At 60.9% G+C, this 20,645-nt stretch overlaps 1 protein-coding gene across 2 annotated transcripts in view; it reads left to right on the forward strand.

The window, feature by feature from the left end:
* The window catches only part of TSPAN9 (tetraspanin 9), a 181,438-nt gene extending 161,868 nt beyond the window's left edge, over positions 1-19,570 (forward strand). For both annotated transcript variants that reach the window (XM_059935119.1, XM_059935118.1), the window contains 6 exons: positions 11,670-11,861; positions 12,218-12,292; positions 13,448-13,549; positions 14,188-14,319; positions 14,658-14,741; positions 16,185-19,570. In XM_059935119.1, the coding sequence (XP_059791102.1) occupies positions 11,670-11,861; positions 12,218-12,292; positions 13,448-13,549; positions 14,188-14,319; positions 14,658-14,741; positions 16,185-16,256 (657 nt within the window). In that variant the 3' untranslated portion in view covers positions 16,257-19,570. The remainder of the gene's footprint in view (positions 1-11,669; positions 11,862-12,217; positions 12,293-13,447; positions 13,550-14,187; positions 14,320-14,657; positions 14,742-16,184) is intronic.
* The last annotated feature ends 1,075 nt before the right edge of the window (positions 19,571-20,645 follow it).

A 20,645-nucleotide genomic window follows, 5' to 3' on the forward strand; every position in this document is an offset into this window, starting at 1 on the left:
ACAGACCACTTTCCAGCTGTGCCTGCTGTCGCTCGCCACCCTCTGCCGGGGTGTGTCCCGGGCCCCTGTGCTCCTCCCCGCCTCCCTTGACTCAGACTGGGCTACAGTGGAGAATGTTAATAAAATGAAGTTTGGGGTTTTTTTGTTTCTTTGTTTGTTTGTTTGTCTGAGGCATAGAGAGACTTCATTCAAAGGGTTGGAGTCGCATCAGACTGGATTAAAATCCAGCTCAGGTGAGATACTTAACCTCTGAGCCTTGGTTTTCTCATTTGCAAAGTGGGGGGAACAATAGGAACTACCTTGTCTGGTTTTTTAAAATTATTTTAAAAATTTTTATTGGAGTATAGTTGCTTTACACTGTTGTGTTAGTTTCTACTGTACAGCAAAGTGAATCAGCTATACGAGTATATATATGTAGATCCCCTCTTTTTTAGATTTCCTTCCCATTTAGGTCACCACAGAGCACTGAGTAGAGTTCCCTGTGCTCTACAGTAGGTTCTCATTAGTGATCTATTTTATACATAGTATCAATAGTGTGTATATGTCAATCCCAATCTCCCAGTTTATCCCACCTTAGTATCCATAAGTTTGTTCTCTACATGTGTCTCTATTTCTGCTTTGCAAATAAGTTCATCTGTACCATTTTTCTAGATTCCACATATAAGCGATATTATACGATATTTGTTTTTCTCTTTCTGACTTAACTTCACTCTGTATGACAGTCTCTGGGTCTATCCATGTCTCTGCAAATGGCACTATTTCATTCCTTTTTATGTCTGAGGAATATTCCATTGTATATATGTACCACATCTTCTTTATCCATTCATCTGTTGATGGACATTTAGCTTGCTTCCGTGTCCTGGCTCTTGTAAAATAGTGCTGCAGTGAACATTGGGGTGCGTGTGTCTTTTGGAATTATGGTTTTCTCCGGGTATATGCCCAGGAGTGGGATAGCTGAGTCATATGGTAACTCTATTTTTAGTTTGTTTAAGGAACCTCCATACTGCTCTCCGTAGTGGCTGTACTGATTTACGTTCCCACCAGCAGTGTAGGAGGGTTCCCTTTTCTCCACAGCCTCTCCAGCTTTTGCTGTTTGTAGACCCCTTGTCTGGCTTTTGCGGAAAGCGGCTGGTGCGGTTCCTGGCGTGGGTTCGGGGTCAGTGGAGGCTAGCTTCCTCGTCCGTGTTCTTAGCGTCGTTGTCATTGTCGCCACCCTCGTCACCACCATCGCTGTCACCATCCCTGCTTTCCCCACCCTCTCAGTCCACAGGTGGGTCCCAGGCACGCCGTACGCAGTGGCTGGCCCTCCCCTCTCCAAGCATGGACACGTCCAGGGACCCCTTTCTGATGTATTTGGGACGCCCTAGGTCTAAGCAGGGGGGCCTGGTGGGTCAGAACATGGTTTCCAGAGGCAGATTTCCTGGGTTCCTTCACCACCTAACCTCTCTGTGCCTTCACCCTTCCAGGTGTAGAACGGGGAGGACGAAAATGCCCTCCCCCTGTCCCCACCATTGGGTTGGGAGGATTAAGTGAGGCAGATGGGGCAAAGCACTCAGAACCACGGGACCATGGTTGGTGTCCCTGGCAACACAGCTTCGGGGGGTAGTGAAGACAGGGACGGCGCCGGGTGGGTGAGGGCAAGGCGTGAAGCTCCTCCCCGAATGACCTCTGTGACCTTGGGCGCGCTCCCTGCCAGGCCGTGGCCCGGCTGCTTTCAGCGAGTGGCCTGAATGGCAGTGGGCGCATCAAAGGGTAGAAGGCGGACCAGGGTCTCCCGTTCTGCCAGATGACAGAGTCGGCCCAGGGCCGGGGCGAGGAGGGGGTCTCAGGCTGACGCGTAAAGTTGGTGCAGAGACCACCTCTGGCAGAGGAACCCGAACTTAGCCAGCCTGTGTCCCCCACAAAACATGTCAGAAATGTCAAATCCCGACCTGGGTGGACACGGCTCCCGGCTGGCAGTGTAAATAATCGGGCTGCGGGCAGAGCATCCCTGGAGAGAGGACCAATCATGTTGGCCACGTCCGAGGCTTCTAGCTGAAGTGTGCGTGGGCGGCTGTCCTGGGGCCAGAGCTGGAGCTGGGTGTCCACCACGATCCTTCCCGATACCTGCACATGTAATCAGGGACTGTTATTTGCTGAGCTCAAGCCAGGGGAGACCGTGCTCTTTACATTATTAAAGGGCCTCCGTTCTGTGGCAGGCCGAATGGAGGCAGCCCTGCCGAATGAGAGGCACCCCGAAGTGGACGTATTTTCATGGCGTGACTCTCCTTCCTCTCTAGGGGGGCTGGGGGCGCCTCTCCTCAAACAGGGAGAGTGATCTCCGCGCCCACCCCATTCTGTAGGGTGAGTTACAGTCTCCCAGATCATTTGAGCTCTTTGCCAGAAAGATGTGATGTGAATTCAAGGTATCCCCTGCATTTTCCGAGGATTCTGAATGATAGCACAGTACCTTGTACGATATTTATATTCCGAGGAACACAAAGGGCTCGGCAGGCACAATCCCATTCATCTTCTCCGTGTCCCCGAGTGCTGGGGAGGTGTTTTTTTCTCCCTCAGTCTTTCAGCGGAAAGACATCCCAGAAAGGCGACTGGACCATTGCCGTCCCCTGGGGCTCCATGTCCAGAGATGCGGGCTGTGGACGGTTCTGCTTTCTCAGGGAAGCCCAGGTGGCCCCAGTTTCAACGTGAACCTTGAAGATAGGTTTCTGAAACCCATCCCTGACTCCCAAGGCAGCCCCAGCTTCATGTATTATTCTGTGCTTTGATGCTGTCAAGAGTGCCTTTCTCCCCAGATACACAAAATAAAACAAACGCAGGAAGGGAAAAAATACGCCTGTGGTGGGAAAATCCTTTCTCCAGACTCCTCTGACGAGTATTCTGAGTCCTTGGCGCTTTCCCCTCCCAGCTTACCGTGACCTTGGGAGCTCAGGCAGTGCCTCTCGCTGTGGTCCAGGCTGGCTCCCCGTGGCTCCTTCCCGGCTCCAGAGCCGTGGCGCTTGGGGCGCAGGTGATGAGGGCTCCGTGCACACCCCTGCCCCAGCACAGAGCACCCATTCTTGCACTAGCACCTGCCCAAGAGTTGCTGGTCTTGGGTGGCCCGAGGCTCCAAGCTGTGTCCTGTTGAGTGCTGACAAGTTCTGGAGTTTGGGGTCACCTTCCCCCGACGTTCCCAGTGAAGGGCAGTCCTCCCACCGGCTCAGGGAACAGAAACCTCCAGTGGAGCCAGGATAGCCGACTCTCTCCTCCATCTGAGAAGCTCTTCCCCGAGCCTGCCCCCTGCTGTTTTAGCCCATCTCCTCTCCTGTATAGAGCAGGGGTGGAAAACAGCTGTGTGCTCTCCCGAGGGGAGCAGAGCCCCGCCGTCCAGGGGCTCCATCCTCGTGGAGCGAGCTTGGGAACCCTGGGTTACAATGCTCCCCTTGTGTCCCTTCTCCCCTGCACCCCCCCCCCTGCCCCACTCCAGCTTGAACAGGAAGCACGTGCAGCTCTGCCAGCCTGGGGGGCCCGCCCTGGCAGGGCCGCCACTGTTAGCCTGGGTCAGTGTGGACAGAACGATGAGCGATCACGCCTCCTTTACAAGGCTGGCAGGGGCTTTGTAGCACCCGTTCCTTCTTGACATCCTGACCACACATCATTCTGTGGTCCATCTGGGCCTGTTCCTCGGGCACCCTTGGGGGCTCTGAGCTGGTTTCCACCTCCTTTTCTTTCCATCTCCCCACCGAGTGAGCAGGCCTGTGGTCAGTCCGAGACTGAGGTGCCGTGGCTGGCACCTGAGAAGGTTGGTTTGGGCCCTGCTGTCAGATTTGAGGAGCCCAGATGGCCTGGGAACCGGGGTGCAGGTGCAGGTAGGGGAGGTGAGCCCTGTTGCCCTGCAAGCCTTTCTCCCAGACAGGAGCGGTGTGGAAGTCCAGAGCTTTAAAGGGGCCGTGTTGGGAGAGCCCAAGGTAGACCCCTTCCCCAGTTCTACTCCTTGCCCTTTGCTCCCTGGGCATCAGCTGTCGTGGAGACTGGGCCTGCTGTTGGCGCCCCTGCCCTGGCCTTTGAGGCCCAGGGACAGACACAGGGCTTGCCACCTGCAGTCCCACAGATGCCTTGGTTGGTGTGAGCCCCTAGGCAGGGCAGATGCCCTCCATACTGAGGCCAGGCCAGGAAGCCCAAACAGGTGGGCAGTGCTTCAGCAAAGCCAGTCTCCTCCCTTGCCTCCACTGGGGTCGGAGGATACCAGGCCCTTTGTGCAGCCAGCTTGGGGCCAAGGCTGCGGTACCTGCATTTACCCCTACCCAGGACCCTAACCGACTGGAGGGAGGAAGGGCTGGCCTCGGGGTCTCAAGAGGGGTCTCCCCCCTCTCAGCTCTTTCACCCCCAGCACTTTTAAGAGTCTTAGATAGCAAGAGGTATTGTAGCAGGAGCCCCTCTCAACCGATAGGGTATGCCAGTGAATTGGGGGGCGTGGTTCCCACGTTCCCAGTGTCCCTGCAAAGTTCGCTGGAGGGAAGGGGGCTCGGCAAGCATGTAACTTAAGAGCTTTATTAACGTCAGAGACTCAACAGCTCCCAAATACAACATCCCCGAAGTTTGGCCGCATTTAAATGCTCTCCCCTAGAACCATCTTAGATAGAAAAATAACCTCATTCTGCAATAATCAAAATGTAACTGGGTTTTAGATATGCGAATGCTTTATGTCGTGCTTATTTGGAGGAAAATGCGGCTCAGAAATATGGGTGTGATCTCCCTGTCACCTCTGCAAGCTGGTTATATTGGAGGCTGTAAAGTTGTGAAGAAATTGGAGGCTTTGAGAGAGAAAGTGGGGGGTTAAATATAGAATGGCCGAGGAATCACGCTGTTTGGTTTGAATCATGCGCGAGCTCAGCGTGAACCACACCTGTGCTGCGGCTCCCAGCCAAGCCAGGGGCGGCACAGGCTGCATTACTAGAGGTGTAGAGCTCAGAGCGCGGGAGGGGAGAGTGGCGTCTTGCACTCTGCGCTGGTCCCTCCGGAGCTGGAACCTAACTTTCAGTAGTGGAGGGTGACTCAGGGGTGAGAGCCCTAAAAGCCCTTTTATGGGCCAGGAGAAGGTTGGGAAAGGTTTTTGTTAGATACAGGCCTTCAAGAACCTCAAGTCCTGCCACACTTGATCTTGGTGGGCTTCCTGGGCAAAACTAGGACTGACGCACGTTAGCCCTGGGGAAGCGGATTCCTGAGTTAATAAGGAAGAATTCTTGACCAATTAGAGCTGTGCAAAAAAGGAACAGAGTGTGTTATTGGCTGGTGAGCACCGGGACCCCGGGGCGCTCAAGCGGAGGCTGGACCCCTGGGGCCAGGCACAGAGGAGCCCTCTCCCGGGGGCCCACCCCGCTCCGTGCCCTGATCCTTCTGTCTCCCGGGTGGCTTTGGCAAAGGTGTCCCTGTGACTTTGTCCCTTCCGTGTGGAATTGGAAGCACTGTCTGTCATCCCCCATCTCCCTTTATGGCCGTGACATTGAATGAGCTGCAGCCCACCCCCACCCCCGCCAAGAGGCAAGGGGGGCTGAACCATGATGTAGCCGCCCCCTCCGTCCTCGCGCTGACACCTTTCCCCCTTCTCCGCGAGATGAAGTTCCTCGCAGCTGGCTTCTCCCAGGGCAGGATGGCTACCAGCCAGCGCATTGGCTGTGAAGTTACAGTCGTTTCTGTTTGCTTTTTTATTCTCCACATCCACTAATTTATTAAATGCTGTTAAACGTTGCACTTGGCCCTGGCTCATAGAGAACAGGGGGGCATGCTGAGGCCAAGGGTTTGAGGGGCTCCTGCAAAGCAAAGAGAGTGTGGGGGACAGGGGCGCTGCAGAGACACAGAGGCCGCGGGGATGAAAGTAGCCAGAGGGTGTGCTGAGCTCTGAGGGGATGGGGCAGGTAGAGAAGGCGACTTACACAGGCAAACAGGGGCTACGGGGGCGTTGGGGGGGAACTTGGCACGGGGGTGGTGAAGAGGGTGCAAAGGGGGCCTTCTTTTTCAGGTGGGTTTGTGTGTCTGGGTATCCTGTTCCCAACCCCTCCCATCCCTCCCTCCACCCATCCATCCCTCCCTCCCTCCCTCCATCCCTCCCTCCATCCCTCCATCCATCCTTCCCTCCATCCCTCCCTCCACCCATCCCTCCCTCCCTCCCTCCCTCCCTCCACCCACCCCTCCCTCCCTCTCTCCCTCCCTCCCTCCCTCCCTCCATCCCTCCATCCATCCTTCCCTCCATCCCTCCCTCCATCCATCCATGCATCCCTCCCTCCTTCCCTCCCTCCCTCCATCCATTCATCCATCCCTCCCTCCATCCCTCCCTCCCTCCCTCCTTCCTTCCATGCCTCCCTCCATCCATCCATCCCTCCCTCCTTCCATCCATCCCTCCATCCATCCCTCCCTCCTTCCATCCATCCCTCCCTCCTTCCATCCATCCCTCCCTCCTTCCGTCCATCCCTCCATCCATCCCTCCCTCCTTCCATCCATCCCTCCCTCCTTCCGTCCATCCCTCCACCCATCCCTCCATCCATCCATCCATGGAACAAATATTTCTGTAGTATCCAGGCATGTTCCGGGCCCCACAGTGGGAGAGAAAGGGCTGAGACGTGAACCTGGCCTGGGAGCACTGGTGTTTTTGTGGAGATGGGCAGCGCGTCTACACAGAGGGCTAGGCAGGGATGTCCAGCCCTGGCACAGGAGGTCACCCCAGGGAGGGCCTCCCTGCACGTTGGGGAGATGGTGGCCGCTGTGGGGGACACAGGCAGTGGCTGCCCTTTGGCTCTAAGCAAGTGAGGGAGGAAGCTCAGGGGGGAGGGTGGTTCAGGGGAGGTTGTGGTTTCACTCCCAGAGAACTGGGATGCTGTGTGAAAAATACATAAGGACACACGGCAGAAACATGTATTAAAACCACAGATCAACGTGGTTGCAACTGAAGATGGGGAAAATGCCATGGGGGTATTGGCTAATTACAGCAGACTTGATAAATGAGGCCATAGCCTGCGGGCCTCAGTCTGCCTGCTCTGCATCTGTTGGATGGGCCCAGGGTGATGAGGAAGATGCTGAGACTCTGAAGGGTCCTGCACCTTCTCCCTTCTGAAGAGAGAGCCTGGAGGAGGGAGACCCGTGGGCATTGCCAAGGGGAGGCGCTGTTCTAGGCCCTGGGGATTTAGTAACGGACAATACAGACCCAGGTCCTGGCCCCTGTAGAGAGCAGGGAACGGACAAATGCAAGGGTTTGCTCACATTTGGATGCGGGTGCATTTGGAGCCCGAGTGGAAGATACTTGGAAGTGCCCTTGGTTGGGGAAGGGGCCGGGGGCAGGGAGGCTTGGTGGTCAGGGTGGCCCCTGGGCCTGCCTCTGCTTAGAGAGGAGTGCCAGCCCGGCCCGGACCGCAGCAGGGTGGCGGGTGCCTTTGGGTCGGTCGGTTGGCTGGGTCCTGGTGCTTGAGTCACCCCGCCTCGCCCCGGAGTTTCTTCCTGCCGGGGGGCTTGAATCTAGCTGGTTGTCTCTGAGACAACCCTCTGCTTTGGGAAGCCAGTTTCCCTGAATGCCACCAGCTGAGCTCTCCAGCGCCGAGCTCTGGCTGTGCCCCTGCAGGCCCCGCCTCCTTCCTGTGCCGGGCACCCTCCGTGGGGGACGGCTCCCCCGTTCCTCCCATCCGTCCCTCGCCATCCCTGCCCCTGCTGTGGCTTCAGAGATGGCCTCCTGTCCTCTTGCCCTCCCGCCCAGCAAACCCTTTCTGCTGCCATTGCCACCCCCTGGACCTCAGCCTCCAAGCTGCCCCTCTCCGGCCCTCACCAGCTCTGTCCTCCTCCCGTGTGTGTCCCTCTCGGAGCTAGGACGCACCCCACCCTGGAGGGACACACCAATTCTTTCTCGGGTGTCTGTCTTCTCAGGGAGTCGGTAGCTGGGGGGTGGACACCTGGCTTGGGCGGGGGTTCTCAATCTCTCTCGGCATTTGGGGCCAGATGGCTTTGTTGTGTGAGGGCTGCCCTGTGCCCTGTAGGACACTTAGCAGCGTCCCTGGCCTCTACCCACTCAGGTGCCAGTAGCACCCTCGCCCCAAGTTGTGACAACAAAAAAGACTCGACATTGACGGATGTCCCCTGGGAGTAAAGTTGCTCTGGTGGGACCACCGGCCTGGGGTGAGAACAGCATGTCTCAGGCTTGGCTGAGCCGGGAAATTCTCTGGTCCAAATGCCACATTTTAAAGGGCATTGGGCCTCAGAGAGGTAAAGAATCTTAGGGTCACACAGGGGAGCAGTATAATGAAGGAGGCATTTCAGGGAAAGGATTCAGGCAGGTCTCTGCAGGCTGGGCTGAAACACGGAGGCCAGAGGCAGGCAGGGGCGCACGGCCGGGACCTGGGCTTGGGGCTGAGGCGGTGGCCTGGCGCCTCTCACCCGTCAGGGGCTCAGCGGGGGTGTCGCCGGGGCTCTGCATCAAATGCCGGGAAGCCAGGTCCCGGGCTGGGCCTGGCAGTGTGATGTCCTAGTCTGTGAACTTAGGGTCTGGGGGCTCTGCTGGTTTTGGGTCAGAGACGGGAGCAGAGGGTCCCTCCATCTCAGCAGGAGGCCGAGGATATGGGGTGAGCAGGGCCTCTTGTTGCCTGCAGGGCCTCATTCATTCAGCGGTGGCCTTCTGGGGGCGGGGACGGGTGTGTGGCTTTGAGAGGAAGGTGCGGGGCTTGGGTCCAGGCTGCTCTGCTGTCCGCAGCAGGCCGCACCTGAGACTTACCCGGGGCAAGGTGACCTCAGACAGGAGGTGAGGGGCAAGCAGGTGTGGCGGTCGGGGAGCAGCTCCGCGGGCTCTGGGGAGCTGGCACAGCAGGTCAGAGGTTGGCGAGTGTGCGGTCACAGAGGTGACTGGCTCCTGGAGGTTCTGAGCTGTTGAGATTTCCCACATGGGGGCCCCTGTCCACGAGGGACACGGGGAGGGGAGGCACAAGGGGACCCTCCCGGGCCCACTCCCGGTGGGAGCCGGCTGCTGGGAGGGAGCTGGACAGTCGTCCCTTGGTATCCGTGGACGCTGAGGTCCCTTATATAAAGTGGTGCGAGTACCCTGAGGACTTTCCCGGGCCCGGGGACGGTCCCGAGGGGCCCGGTGTCTCCAGCGCAGGGTGGGAGGGCGTCCTGCGGCTCCAGGGTCCCAAGGCCAGGTTCCTTACCTGTAGCGAGCGACCTGGCCTGTAGCAAGTGACCCGGCAGCAGCGGGGTCTCCTCTTTTTCATTCCAGGGTCTGGCTTTTAGAGCCATAAATCTTCAGCATGGAGAGCATGAATTTCCATGGTGTGATTAATGAAAGAACAATTGAGCCGGCAGCACAGAAAGTGACCTGATTGAGAGTCAGTGACAGGTTGGCTAAGTCTCTGAGCCTCCCTGCAAACCCAGAGCTCTGACCCGGCCTGGGGCGCCACCTGGTGGTTGCGAGTGTGGGTGGCACCCAGTCCCTGGCTGAGCTGGGTGGATGCCCCTTTGGGTGGGGGGCCGCTCTGGGGCTGGTGTGCCCACACCGCGGACTCGGCCCCGTTCCAGCGGGGCTGCCGCAGGGCATGGGGCGAGGGCGGCTGTCCACGGCGTGGGGCCCCAGCAGCTGCTCCGCTCGGCCGGCTCCATCTGCAGCCCTGGGAGCTGTCTCCGGTTTAGTGACGCGCCGGAATAGCCCCGCTTCTTTCGACATGCCCCGTCTGGACCACATTTCCGGCTCCTCGTTTATCGAAATCCTACTCATGCGTGGAAGCCGAGCAAGCCCTTCCAAATACATCTCGAATTGGACCGTCTCTCGGCACTCCGGCACAGCCTCCCGCTGGAGGTCCCCCCAGCCCCGCCTGGTCCCCTGGTCACGGCAGTGGCCTCCTGATGGCTCGCCCGCCGCACTTTGCCCGCCGATGCCCTATTCTCCACACAGCAGCCGGAGTGACCTGCTGAAATCACAGATCGCGTCCCTGTCCTGCTCCCGGGCTCCCCATCCCATCAAGAACACCACCATTTTCTTTCCCGATGCCTGCCACGTCCCACCTGCCGGTCCCCCACCACTGTCCCCCTGTCACCTCCGGCCCCCGGCGGGCCAGGCTCCCCCCACCCAGGGCTTTGCACTGCTGTTTCCTCTAGAACATTCTTCCCCCGCTTATTCGCGTGCTTATTTACTTCCCCTCTTGTGGGTTCCTCCTCAAGCGCCACCTCCCCGAGGGGCCTTCCCTGCCCCCTGCCCCCGCACTCCTCCTCATCCTGACTGTTTTTCTTCACGGCACCTGGAGTTCTGTCGTGTGCTTGCCTGTGTGTCCCCTCTTCCCCAGGGTGGGTCTCTGCCGGCGCCGTTGCCACCGGCGCCCCGTGCTCAGAGCAGGGCCCGGCTTTAACGAGCAGGCGCTCCATTCCGGTTTGTGGAGCAGATGAGAGAGGAAGTCGTCTCCTTGGGCAGCCTCTGCCGGTGCCTGGTCTTCCCGCTCTCCACCTGCTCGTGGCCGCCTGGCCCTCACTGCCACGTGTCCGCTCCCCGGAGCGGGGGCAGCTCGAGAGCAGAGACGGGCTTGCATCCTGGGGGGCGCAGCACGGCGCCCGGCTCGGGACCTGTCTCCCGGAGGCCGGCGCCTGGCCCTGGTCACCCTCTTCACGGGCCTTCTTTCTTTTCAAGTCTCACAACGGTCCAGAAGGGGGTTGGTAGTGTCTCATTCCCCACCTGCCCCGTCCACGTGCCTGAGGGGCTGCCCCCTCCACCTGGCACCTGAACTCTGTGCCACTTACTTGGCCCCCGTGCACACGGCCTGGGGTGGGTGCTGCCCTTCCCTGGCTCCCATCTGGTCCGAGCAGAGGCCCTGGGAAGGCAGGTCCCTAACGCGGCGGCTGTGGCTCCTCTGTGCTGTAGGTCCTCGGTAAATACCTGTCCTGTCGACTGATTGACTAGCTCCTCAGACCCCGCAGACATCCTTGAGCCCCTGGAGGGAGCGGGGGCAGAGTCAGCTTACGGAGCGTAAAACAAGGCTGCCGTGGAGAGCTGCAGCCCAGGGGATGGGAAACTGCAGCCCCGGGCATCACAGCCCTGGGGGTGCCGTGGGGCAGAGTGGGTTCCAGCCGGGGGCGGCGGCCGCTCCCTGGGATGGATGGTGAGGCCACGGGGGACCCATGCCCTGCACGTCGGCCAGCCCCTCAGCCAGGCCAGGGAGCCCCTTCCTATTTCCATCTGCGTGAAATTTGTTCTTCCAGCTCCTGAGGACCATGGGCAAGTGGCCCTTCCGGTCAGGGCAGCGGGACCCAGTCACCGCAGGGTCTGGCTCTGAGAAACTGGCTCAGCGGTTCCCTCCCAAACCCCTCACCTGCTTCCATGACCACGTGGCCCCTCCCCGCCTCCTTCCTGAGCGCCAGGCCCTCCTCTGCCGAGTGGGACCCCCATGGCCATGCACGTGCAGCTAGGACCTTCCGTACTTGTTACATGCTTTCCCTGTGCCTTGTTTAATTTGTCCTCATTGACGTGACCCTCCGAGCTTCGAGAAGCTGGTGCCATGCCGTTTGACGCGGAGAGGCTGGGGGCTTTGTGCAGGTCACACCACCCAGCTGTACCCTGTCCGTGTCTCATGGTTGGGGCCGGGGGCAATGGGGGCAGTGGAGGGAAACGCAGTCCTTTGAGTCCTGTGGAGACGGATACCAGAGCAGTGCCGGGCTAACAGGCTTCCCTTTCTCTCCAGCTCTGTGGCTGTGGACTGCTTGGAGTGGGCATTTGGCTCTCCGTGTCCCAAGGCAATTTTGCCACCTTCTCCCCCAGCTTCCCATCGCTGTCTGCAGCCAACCTCGTCATCGCCATAGGCACCATCGTCATGGTGACGGGCTTCCTCGGCTGCCTGGGGGCCATCAAGGAGAACAGGTGCCTCCTCCTGAGTGTAAGTTGGACCCCAGACCCCCAGCCCTCTGAACGCTGGATCGCCCTGCATTTGAGCCACTGAGCCCACTGGGTGCCCAGCCTGAGCCCGGAGAAGTAGCTCCCAGAATGGTCTTTGCCTGACCCCACCCCTCTTCCTCATGATGGGCTACCCCTGCCCTAGGTGCCCCTCCCACTCCTTGACTGGTGTCTGCCTTATGTCCCTCCCCTCCCCATCTGGGAGTCCTCGGGAGCCGTGGCCTCTCCCATACCTGGGAAATCCGGTCTAGGTGTTACCTGTCCCCTGACACCCCGTTTGCACCCCGTCCCCAGCCGTGAGCCCTACCGCGTGCCCACGCCTGGACCTTCTCTTTGCAGTTTTTCATCGTCCTGTTGGTCATCCTCCTGGCGGAGCTGATATTAATTACCCTCTTCTTTGTCTACATGGACAAGGTAAGCCTTCCAGGAAGGGAGGGGGCGTATGGAATTTCATCGCCCCTGGGGGTGGGTCTGGGAAGCCGGAGGAAAAGCAGTGACAGTTCGTACTTGTGAGGAGAGGAGCGCTAAGAAGGGCCCAGAGGAGAGGTTTTGGTGGGGGGCTTATTACCCTGTGTAGTCTTAGGAAGTGGAGTCCTCTAATGACCCAGGGATGCCACGGACGGCCTCTGGCACAGAGAGCTCCCCGTCACTGGGAGTATTCAAACACAGCTGTGGGGAAGGGATGCAGAGCTCACTAGGTGTCTGGGCTGGGTGATAGGAGGGTAACCTACTGGTAGCACAGGGGAGGCTTCCAGGGGACAGTGCGTCGGGCTCACAGTGGAGGCAGCTCTGCTTCTACGTCCAGAGACCTTTGGGGACAGACAGCTGCTCCCAGGCTGCACCGGGGGTTCAGGAGGGTGGAGTGGGGACCCCTCGTGACCCCGCCAGGCTGGACAGTTCCCTGCAAAGTTGGGGAACTTCTTCTGGGACCACCAGGAACGATTGGCCAAGCGCGGGCTTCGGGCTCGGTGGGCCCTTTGGGTGTGTTGTACCCGGAACCGTGTTACCATCTTCTCCTTGGTCCTGAAAGAGGTGCCCGGGCCTCACTGAGAGGGAGAGGCACTCTTAGGGTTTGTAACAGTGGTTCCTTTGCATCTCTGAAAAGGAGGCACGAATAATGCTGAGAGATTCCTGCGGGCCAGCCTTGTTCTCAGCTCTTTATAGGAGTCCTTTCCTTTAACTCTCACAACAATCCCAGAGGTAGATGTTATTTTGCAACTTCACAGACAAAGCAGAGGTGGGCCCACGCTCGGGATGGCTGATCTGCACCCTGCGGTTCCCAGGATGTGTCCCGACAGGGGCAGCGTTGGGGGGTGTCGTGGCCTGGGGGCAGGGTGGCCTGTGCGGGGCTGGTCCTGGGACCAGGGCAGCTGAGGGGCTTGGGCTGTCCCCGCCTCCGTGTCACAGCTCTGGCCTGAAGAACTCGGCTCTCCAGGGTCACCGCCCCGTCCCCAGCGGGCCTCCCCAGCCCGGGAGAGCTGTGGCCAGCTGTCCTGGCCGACCTGGGAGAGCTGGGGAGCAGGGCGGCCTCCTGCTCTCCCCCGACCTGAGTCTGCCCTCACCTGTCAGGTGAACGAGAACGCCAGGAAGGACCTGAAGGAAGGCCTGCTGCTGTACAACTCGGAGAACAACGTGGGGCTTAAGAACGCCTGGAACATCATCCAGGCCGAGGTGCGGGGTCGTGCTGGGCAGGGGGGCGGGGCCTGGGCCTCAGACTCTGGGACCCGGCTGGGCACCCCGGCTCTCTGGGTCAGACGCCGTGCGGCAGCCGCAGAGGGGTGGGGGGGTCGGGGAGGACGGCAAGCAGGGCCTGGACGTGGCCTGCAGCTGCGGGGCCCAGGGAGCTGGGAAGGACGGATGATCGAGAGGGCACCTCGTCCAAGCCCTTCCTTTCTGAAGCTTTGGCACGAATGACAACTTATTTTAGCAACAGGGTTGCCTCCCTTGTCATGACTCAGGAGGCTCTGTTCTAAGAGGAAACGAGTCAGCACAGCCCCAGCGGGCTGGGTGCTACAGCCAGCTTGGGACGATCCACAGAGCCATAGAGCCAGGGGGCTGGTGGGCGAGCGGAGGGCTGAGCGCCCTGCCCAGCGCCCAGCGCCCAGCTCAGAGGGCAGGCGGCATTGCCTTCTCCCCATCCAGCCTCCAGGAAGGAGCGATCACTTCCTCCCCTGGGCCCGGCTGAGGCCCTAAGAAGGGACGAGAAGGCTGAACTCCAGGCGGCAGCTCCCGTGGGGGCTGGGTGGCAGGGGAAGCCCAAGGGGGACGCCGGGTGTGGCCCGTCTGACCGTGTGCCCCTCCCCCCACAGATGCGGTGCTGTGGTGTCACCGACTACACAGACTGGTACCCGGTGCTGGGGGAGAACACGGTTCCCGACCGCTGCTGCATGGAGAACTCCCAGGGCTGTGGGCGCAACAGCAGCGCCCCCGTGTGGAGGACGGTGAGGCTGCACCCCACCCCACCCCAGGGGTCCGTGCGGTGGACAGCCTGGGGACGGTGGCCCGGGCCACCAATGTGGAACGGGCGGGGACGCACAGGCCTGAAGCCAGAAGGCAGGTGGGAAGTGGGGGATCTGGGCCCACATCTGGGGGCGTCGGAGGTCAGGGGGAATGGGGTCTGGGGCTGTGCGGCGGGGCCTTGTAGGCGGAACCCCTGGGGGAGATGCCCGAAGGCAAGAGGACCGGGGCTGGGGGCAGGGGCAGAGGCGCAGCGAGGTAGGGGCCGGGCGAGGGCCCCACGGTCACGCCAGCGCCTGAAGCTCTGGTCCTCGCTCCGCAGGGCTGCTACGAAAAGGTGAAGACGTGGTTTGATGACAATAAGCACGTACTGGGCACGGTGGGGGTGTGCATCCTGACCATGCAGGTAAGGGGGCCGTCCAGCCTCACGCAGCCCAGCCCGAAAGCCCGAGGGAGAGGCGGCCCCGCCCCCCCCGCCCGGCCTGCTCCCCCGGGGCCTGCGCGAGCCCGCAGGGCGCTGCTGTGTCACTGTCACATCCCTCTGAGCCTTGGGCCTGTGCTGGCATCGCAGGAAGCCCCCATGGGTTTGCTTGTGACATGCCTGTCCCCACAGCAGGGGGACGTTTACCCTGTGACTGAATTGAACGGCGGTGAGTCCTCAGGCATCAATCGTGAGCAAGGCCTACAGGCGGCCTCCGCGGGGTCTGTCCCATCCCGTGGGATACGTGTGATCTGGCAAGTGGCTTAGCTGCTGTGCCGTCGTTTACACATCCGTGTAGTGGGCGTGATCATGGGCCACTTCTTAGCGTTACATGAGTTTAATACCCGAAACGTCGCACAGGGGAGGTGCTCGGAAAGGGCTCGCTGCCCTTAGCCAGTGTTTCGCGGGCGGCCGTGCTGCGCAAGGCCCAGCGTGGGTGACGGAGGGGGACTCGGAGGGGCCCCCGGCTCCCTCCTTGAAGAGAAGGCTGACGTGGTGAGAGCAGGAGCCCCCGGCCTTTCTCGGGGAGCATTATGGGCTCCCTCCTTGCCCACTTGTGTGTAACTCCTACCCCTGGTGACCACCTGACCCTGACTGGTCCGTCCACAGGAAGATGAGCATCCTGCACGAAGTCCCCTTTCTTCCCTAGACCCCGCGGGCCTGACCGTGTCTGCTTATCTGCGAGCCTCCGAGCTTAGCGGACAAGCCACTGTCCCTGCTCAGGGCTCTGACGGAAGACGGGCTCGCGGGAGCAAGGGTCTCTCCGGTGCCAAGAGTGGGGCTCGGCTCACGGCTGCCTGCAGCCAGGCCTGGACCAGGACGCCGGGGCCAGGCTGGGCCCCTCGGTCTCCAAGGTCACGGGCAGACCTTGAGTGTGAGTGCCGCGGGAAGTACGGTGTCTCTGGCCGCACGATGCGCGGCGAGTGCCGGTGCCCAGGAGGCTGCAGGCTGGCTTCCTGCAACTTCTGCTCTGCTCGGGATCGGGGGGCTGAGGGGACCCAGATGAGTGGTAACGTCCTCCCAACGCAGCAGCGGTCAGACGCCACGCCGTGTACCCCAGGACCCCGCGGAAGTGAGGTGGGGGGCTGTCAGTGTCCTGCCGCTCCCCCCCACGCCCCCAGCTCCCCGTCGGCTGCCACTTAGGGTCAGGTCCTGTCCTCACCGCAGCGCTCTGAAACAGCAGGTTTCTGGGCCTCGGAGCTCGGTGACGTCCCGCACGGACAGTCCGAGCGGCCGAGGTCCCCGCGTGTGGCCTCCTCTTTCCTGCATTGTCCTCACTCCGCCAGCATCTGCATCCTGCAGGGGGCTGCCTCGCGCGCTCTGGGTGCCCGTGGCCCCCATCTGAGGCCCCTTCCCCGTGTCTTTCAGATTCTGGGCATGGCCTTCTCCATGACCCTCTTCCAGCACATCCACCGGACTGGGAAAAAATACGATGCCTGATCAGGCCGGCCGAACGCCCCGGCCCCGCGGACACTGTGCCAGGGGAGAGGCCTTCAGCTTGTGTTGCCTGCCCGCACCCTCCAGACCGCTGACCCCTGCGCCCGCCGCCCCGGCCCGCCTTCCCCGCCACCCGCTGCAGCCTTCTCGGCGGGCGGAGGCCAGGGAGGAGAAGGCGCAGAGACCTTGGGGTGCCGGGGCGCCCGGATTCCTGTGCATTTGCCAAAGAAGACAGGGTGGGCGGGGGGTGTGCTCTGGGAGCCCCCCGGCACCGGTGCGCTTCTGCCCTGTCCTTCCTCCGCTGACACTTTGTCCCCGCGTGGCGTGGGGCGGGAGGCGCAGGGCTCCCTCCCGGTGGAGACTGCCTGGCGGAGGCCCCGGTGCCCCTGGCCACCCGGAGAGCGGGTGCGCGGACGCGGGCGGGGCGGACCGTCTCCCGGCCGGGCCCCTGGAAACATCTCGCCCAGGCTTTTTATACCTTACAGTGTAGCTTTTCTATTTTATTTTACTCTGATTACGATTATTCAGGAATACTATCTCTTGGATAAGTTTAGGGTTAGCTTTCTGATTTATAACTTTTTACTGTGTTGATTTCTGTAATGGTTTGATTTTCTTTCTGAGGGTGGGGACAGGCGGGGACAGGGCGTGTCCGCCCGGTTTCTGTCAGGACAGACCGCTGTGCACACTCAGGAGGCTCTCGCCAAGATGCACTGAGGGAGGGGGAGCAGGGAGCCTGGGAGAGGCAGGGGAGAGGGGGGCACAGGAGGCCGCACGGGGCCGAGGCCTGCAGGGTGCAGTGTTTGCCGGGGCCCAGGCCGCGTTAGAGGCCAAGGCCGGGGGTCCTCTGGGGGCGCGGGTGCTTTGCTGGGAACGAGGCCGAGCGGTCGTGGGTCCTTATGCGTCACTGCTGAGCAGCTCTTTTTCCATTCTTCCTCCCTCCTGCCCTCTGTGGGCCCGGGAGGCTCCCTTCCACCCCTGCGGGCATTCCCGCGACAGGTTCTGCAAACCCGTTAATTTCACAGACATTCCTGCTAGAAACTCATGGACAAATACCTCTCTAGTTCAGATGCTGCTCACTCTCTCACATTGCTTCTGGAAGGGGAAGCGGTCCTTCCGTGGAGCTGCTCAGACAGCAGCAGAGGACCCACGACCACCAGAGGGAGGGCGGAGCCGTGATCGGTCCAGCCAGAGTCACTCGGCTGCTGACTCCCTGCTGGGAGGGAGGGAGGGATGTCCACCCGGGTCCCAGGACCCTCACCTCCTTCCTTGGGGTTCATGGATGCTGGGGTGACTGGTGATCACGTCCTCTGTGACCCCAAGGAAGAGTACCGAAGACCCAAGAGAGGTCAGACGGGATCCTGTTACAGTAGCCCCAGGACAAAGCAGCCTGAGTCAGGGCCTGGAGGTGGACAGTTGGGGGGCATCCGCCTGCAGTGAGGTGCCCCCACTAGGGTTCATGCTGGTCTAAGCAAGTTGTGCAGTTAAAAAAATAAGTCAAGAATCCACGGGGCTGAGCTTGGAAAGGTTCCCCACCAGCTGGTACTTCCCCAGGTGGGCCTCGCCTGGGCGCTGCCTTTGTTCTGCACTGTTTGGATGGGTGCCCTGACCTCCCGGGGGGCCCTGTCTCCTCCCCAGCCTCCACCTGTCTGTTCCGAGAGCTGAGACCTGGCCACCCAGCCAGCAGCCCCCTTCTCCCCTTAAGTACAAGACGGTTGGGACCAGGAGTACAGAACTTTTGGTGTGTTCAGGAGTCGAGCTTTTGGGTGCGGGGGAGCGGAGAGTAGGGTGGTCTCAGCGAGTTGGGCAGAGTAGAGAACACCTCCTGAGACGGGAGTGGGCGTGATCATGGGAAAGCCTGTGGGCAGGGCTGTGGGTGGAGGCCACAGGGGACCGGCCCTCCCCACCCTCTGGCCCTGCCTTCCTGGGAAGGAGCTTCGGCCACCTCCCGGGAGCCCAGGTCTGCAGAGCCCAGAGCGGATGCACCACCATTCCACTGCGAGGGACCCTCCACAAACAAGCATTCGAGTGGCACAGTGGGACTGCTGCATAATGGGTTTGTCTTGGGGGGGTTGTTTATGCCTATCAATGCAATGTAAAATTTTTGTTAAAATCAACAGCAAAAGCCTAGCACCTTGGGGGTGTATGGCCTCGCTGGCATCTTATGTTTCTGGAGCTTAAGGGGCGTCCTTCAGCCCTGGGGCCCTTGCCTCCGGCTCCCTCCTCCCGCCAGCCCCTGCCCCGTCCGTCTGTCCACAGAGCCTTGTCCACAGTCCCCAAAACTACCTTCTCGCCTGACCCTGTGCTTGGCTGTTCCGTCATTTGGCGAGTCCACACCGGGCGGCGGGCTCCGCGCACGGCGGCGGGGGGGCTCCTCCCAGCCCCTCGCCCATCGTGCAGAGCGGTCCCCACCCCACACAGAAGGCGTGCCGTGTGATGTCCGTGATGGGGCCCAGCACCTTCTCAGTTTCTCCCGACCCTGCTCTCGTGGGCAGCACTACCTGAGTGAAACCGCTCCCTGGCGACTCCCCTGCCAAGGTCACAGTTAGCTCATTGGGGTCTGATGCAGGTAGTATACAGAGTTGACTCCCAAGGCCAAGGTCCTGCAGACGTCAGGGGAGTGCCTGTCTCCACTCGGCCTCTCTCTGCAGCCGTCTCGCAAGGGAGGTGAGCCAGCAGGGCTGAGCACGGCCCTTGGGGACCCCAGCAGGTGCCGACCCCTGTTCCCCTGCTGGAGGCCCTCTCCTCTCACCCCTCCAGCGTGGGCCTGCGTCGTGGCCTCTCATGCTGGAAAGGTCGCTGACCCACCCCAGACCCTCATGCAGGTGTTCTGGTTTGACTTGGACCAGATGGCCGTCCCTCCTTGCTTTGGTGGCCGAAGAGTGGTCCAGGTGGATGGAAACGATGTCCGCGCCTCTCCGGCCCCTGCCCACCGCTGGTGGAGGTGCTAACAGCAGGGACCCAGCCAGGACGGAGCGGGAGCCGCGTACCTGAGGCCCGCCCTGCCCCTCGGCCCTTCAGGGCCGGCCTCCTGTGTTCCCGTTCTCCCATGCCCCCTCCGCCGCCGTGAGGCCAAGTCCAGGGCGTGTCCTCGCCTCGCCACGCTGACCGGGCCCCTCGAGGGCCAGGCCTGGGGCTTGTGCCCACACCCTGCCCGCTGGGGCAGCGTGGCCGAGCGGGGGGCACGCGTGCTGGTTTCAATGCACTTTTCTGCTTGCGATGCCATATCTGTGCGCTACCTTCATCCTGGTCCTGGCTTACGGAACGCCATGTTTTTAGCATGTTTTTAAATAAAAACTGATAACGTGTCAAAAGCACAAGCAGCCTGTCTCTTTGTGGTGTTTGTGTCCACTGAGCCACGACTGTGAGTTTTTCACGAGGTGGTTGGTGTGAGGGACCAGCCTGCCTTGTCCACGCACAGCGCACGGCGAGGACCACTCCTCCCCTCCTCGGGCCCAGGCTACAGATCTGCTGGGCGGGGAGGGGTCTCTGGGGTTGGGGGCCTGTCCCGGCGGCCTGAGCTGGCCGCACGAGAGGCCAGCTCCCACCTCGGCGTCTGCCACCCGCCACAGATGGCCAGTCCTGGGGTCCTGTAAGTGTGTGAGGGAGGGGCCGGGAACAAGTTATCTGAGGCCCCCAGTGGGGCTGGGCAGGGGTCGCAGCTTGTGAGCCGGTGGGTGAGTTTGAACTTTAAGCTAAGAGCAGTGGGTGCCCGCTGAGAGGTTTGAAGCCCGTGGGACCGGCTCAGCTCTGCCCTTGAGCGCCATCCCTCTGGCTACAGCGTGAGAACGAAGGGAGTTACCAGCGGGATGGGGGAAACATGACAGGGACCCGCGGGAGGACCGACAAGCCTTGGTGATGGACCAGATTTGCTGGGGGGAGAAGGAACCTTCCTGTCATCCCCCCAGCGCGAGCCCCTCCCCCACAGGAGAGGACTCCTGGAACCAGACGGTGGCCGCGTGGATCTCGCGGGCTGCGAGCTTGCGTGCAGGGGGTGGATGGGCAGAGCTGCAGGCTGTAACTAAATCTCTCCTTTTGTTGGTGTTGGGTCACAGCTCATGAAATGCCTTTGTGTGCACTATAGATCCCTCCTGACCACAACTGTTTTATCGGCTGTCGGTCGCGCCTGAGCTTTCACCCATAGAGAGGTACCACGCCTGGGTGGAGAGAGCACTGGTTCGGGAGGACCGGGCTCGGCTCCCACTCTGCACGTGGTTGGCGTCCGTGTGAGCACCGCGTTCTCACTGAACTTGTCTTGGTTTCATCATCTGCAAAATGCGGACAATACGTATTTTACAGATTTGCTGCGAGGACTAAATAAAATCACGTATGTAAAGACATCCAGGGCTTCCCTGGTGGCGCAGTGGTTAAGAATCCGCCTGCCAATACAGGGGA

The sequence above is a fragment of the Balaenoptera ricei genome, chromosome 10 (assembly GCF_028023285.1).
Source record: "Balaenoptera ricei isolate mBalRic1 chromosome 10, mBalRic1.hap2, whole genome shotgun sequence".
NCBI classification, from domain to species: domain Eukaryota; kingdom Metazoa; phylum Chordata; class Mammalia; order Artiodactyla; family Balaenopteridae; genus Balaenoptera; species Balaenoptera ricei.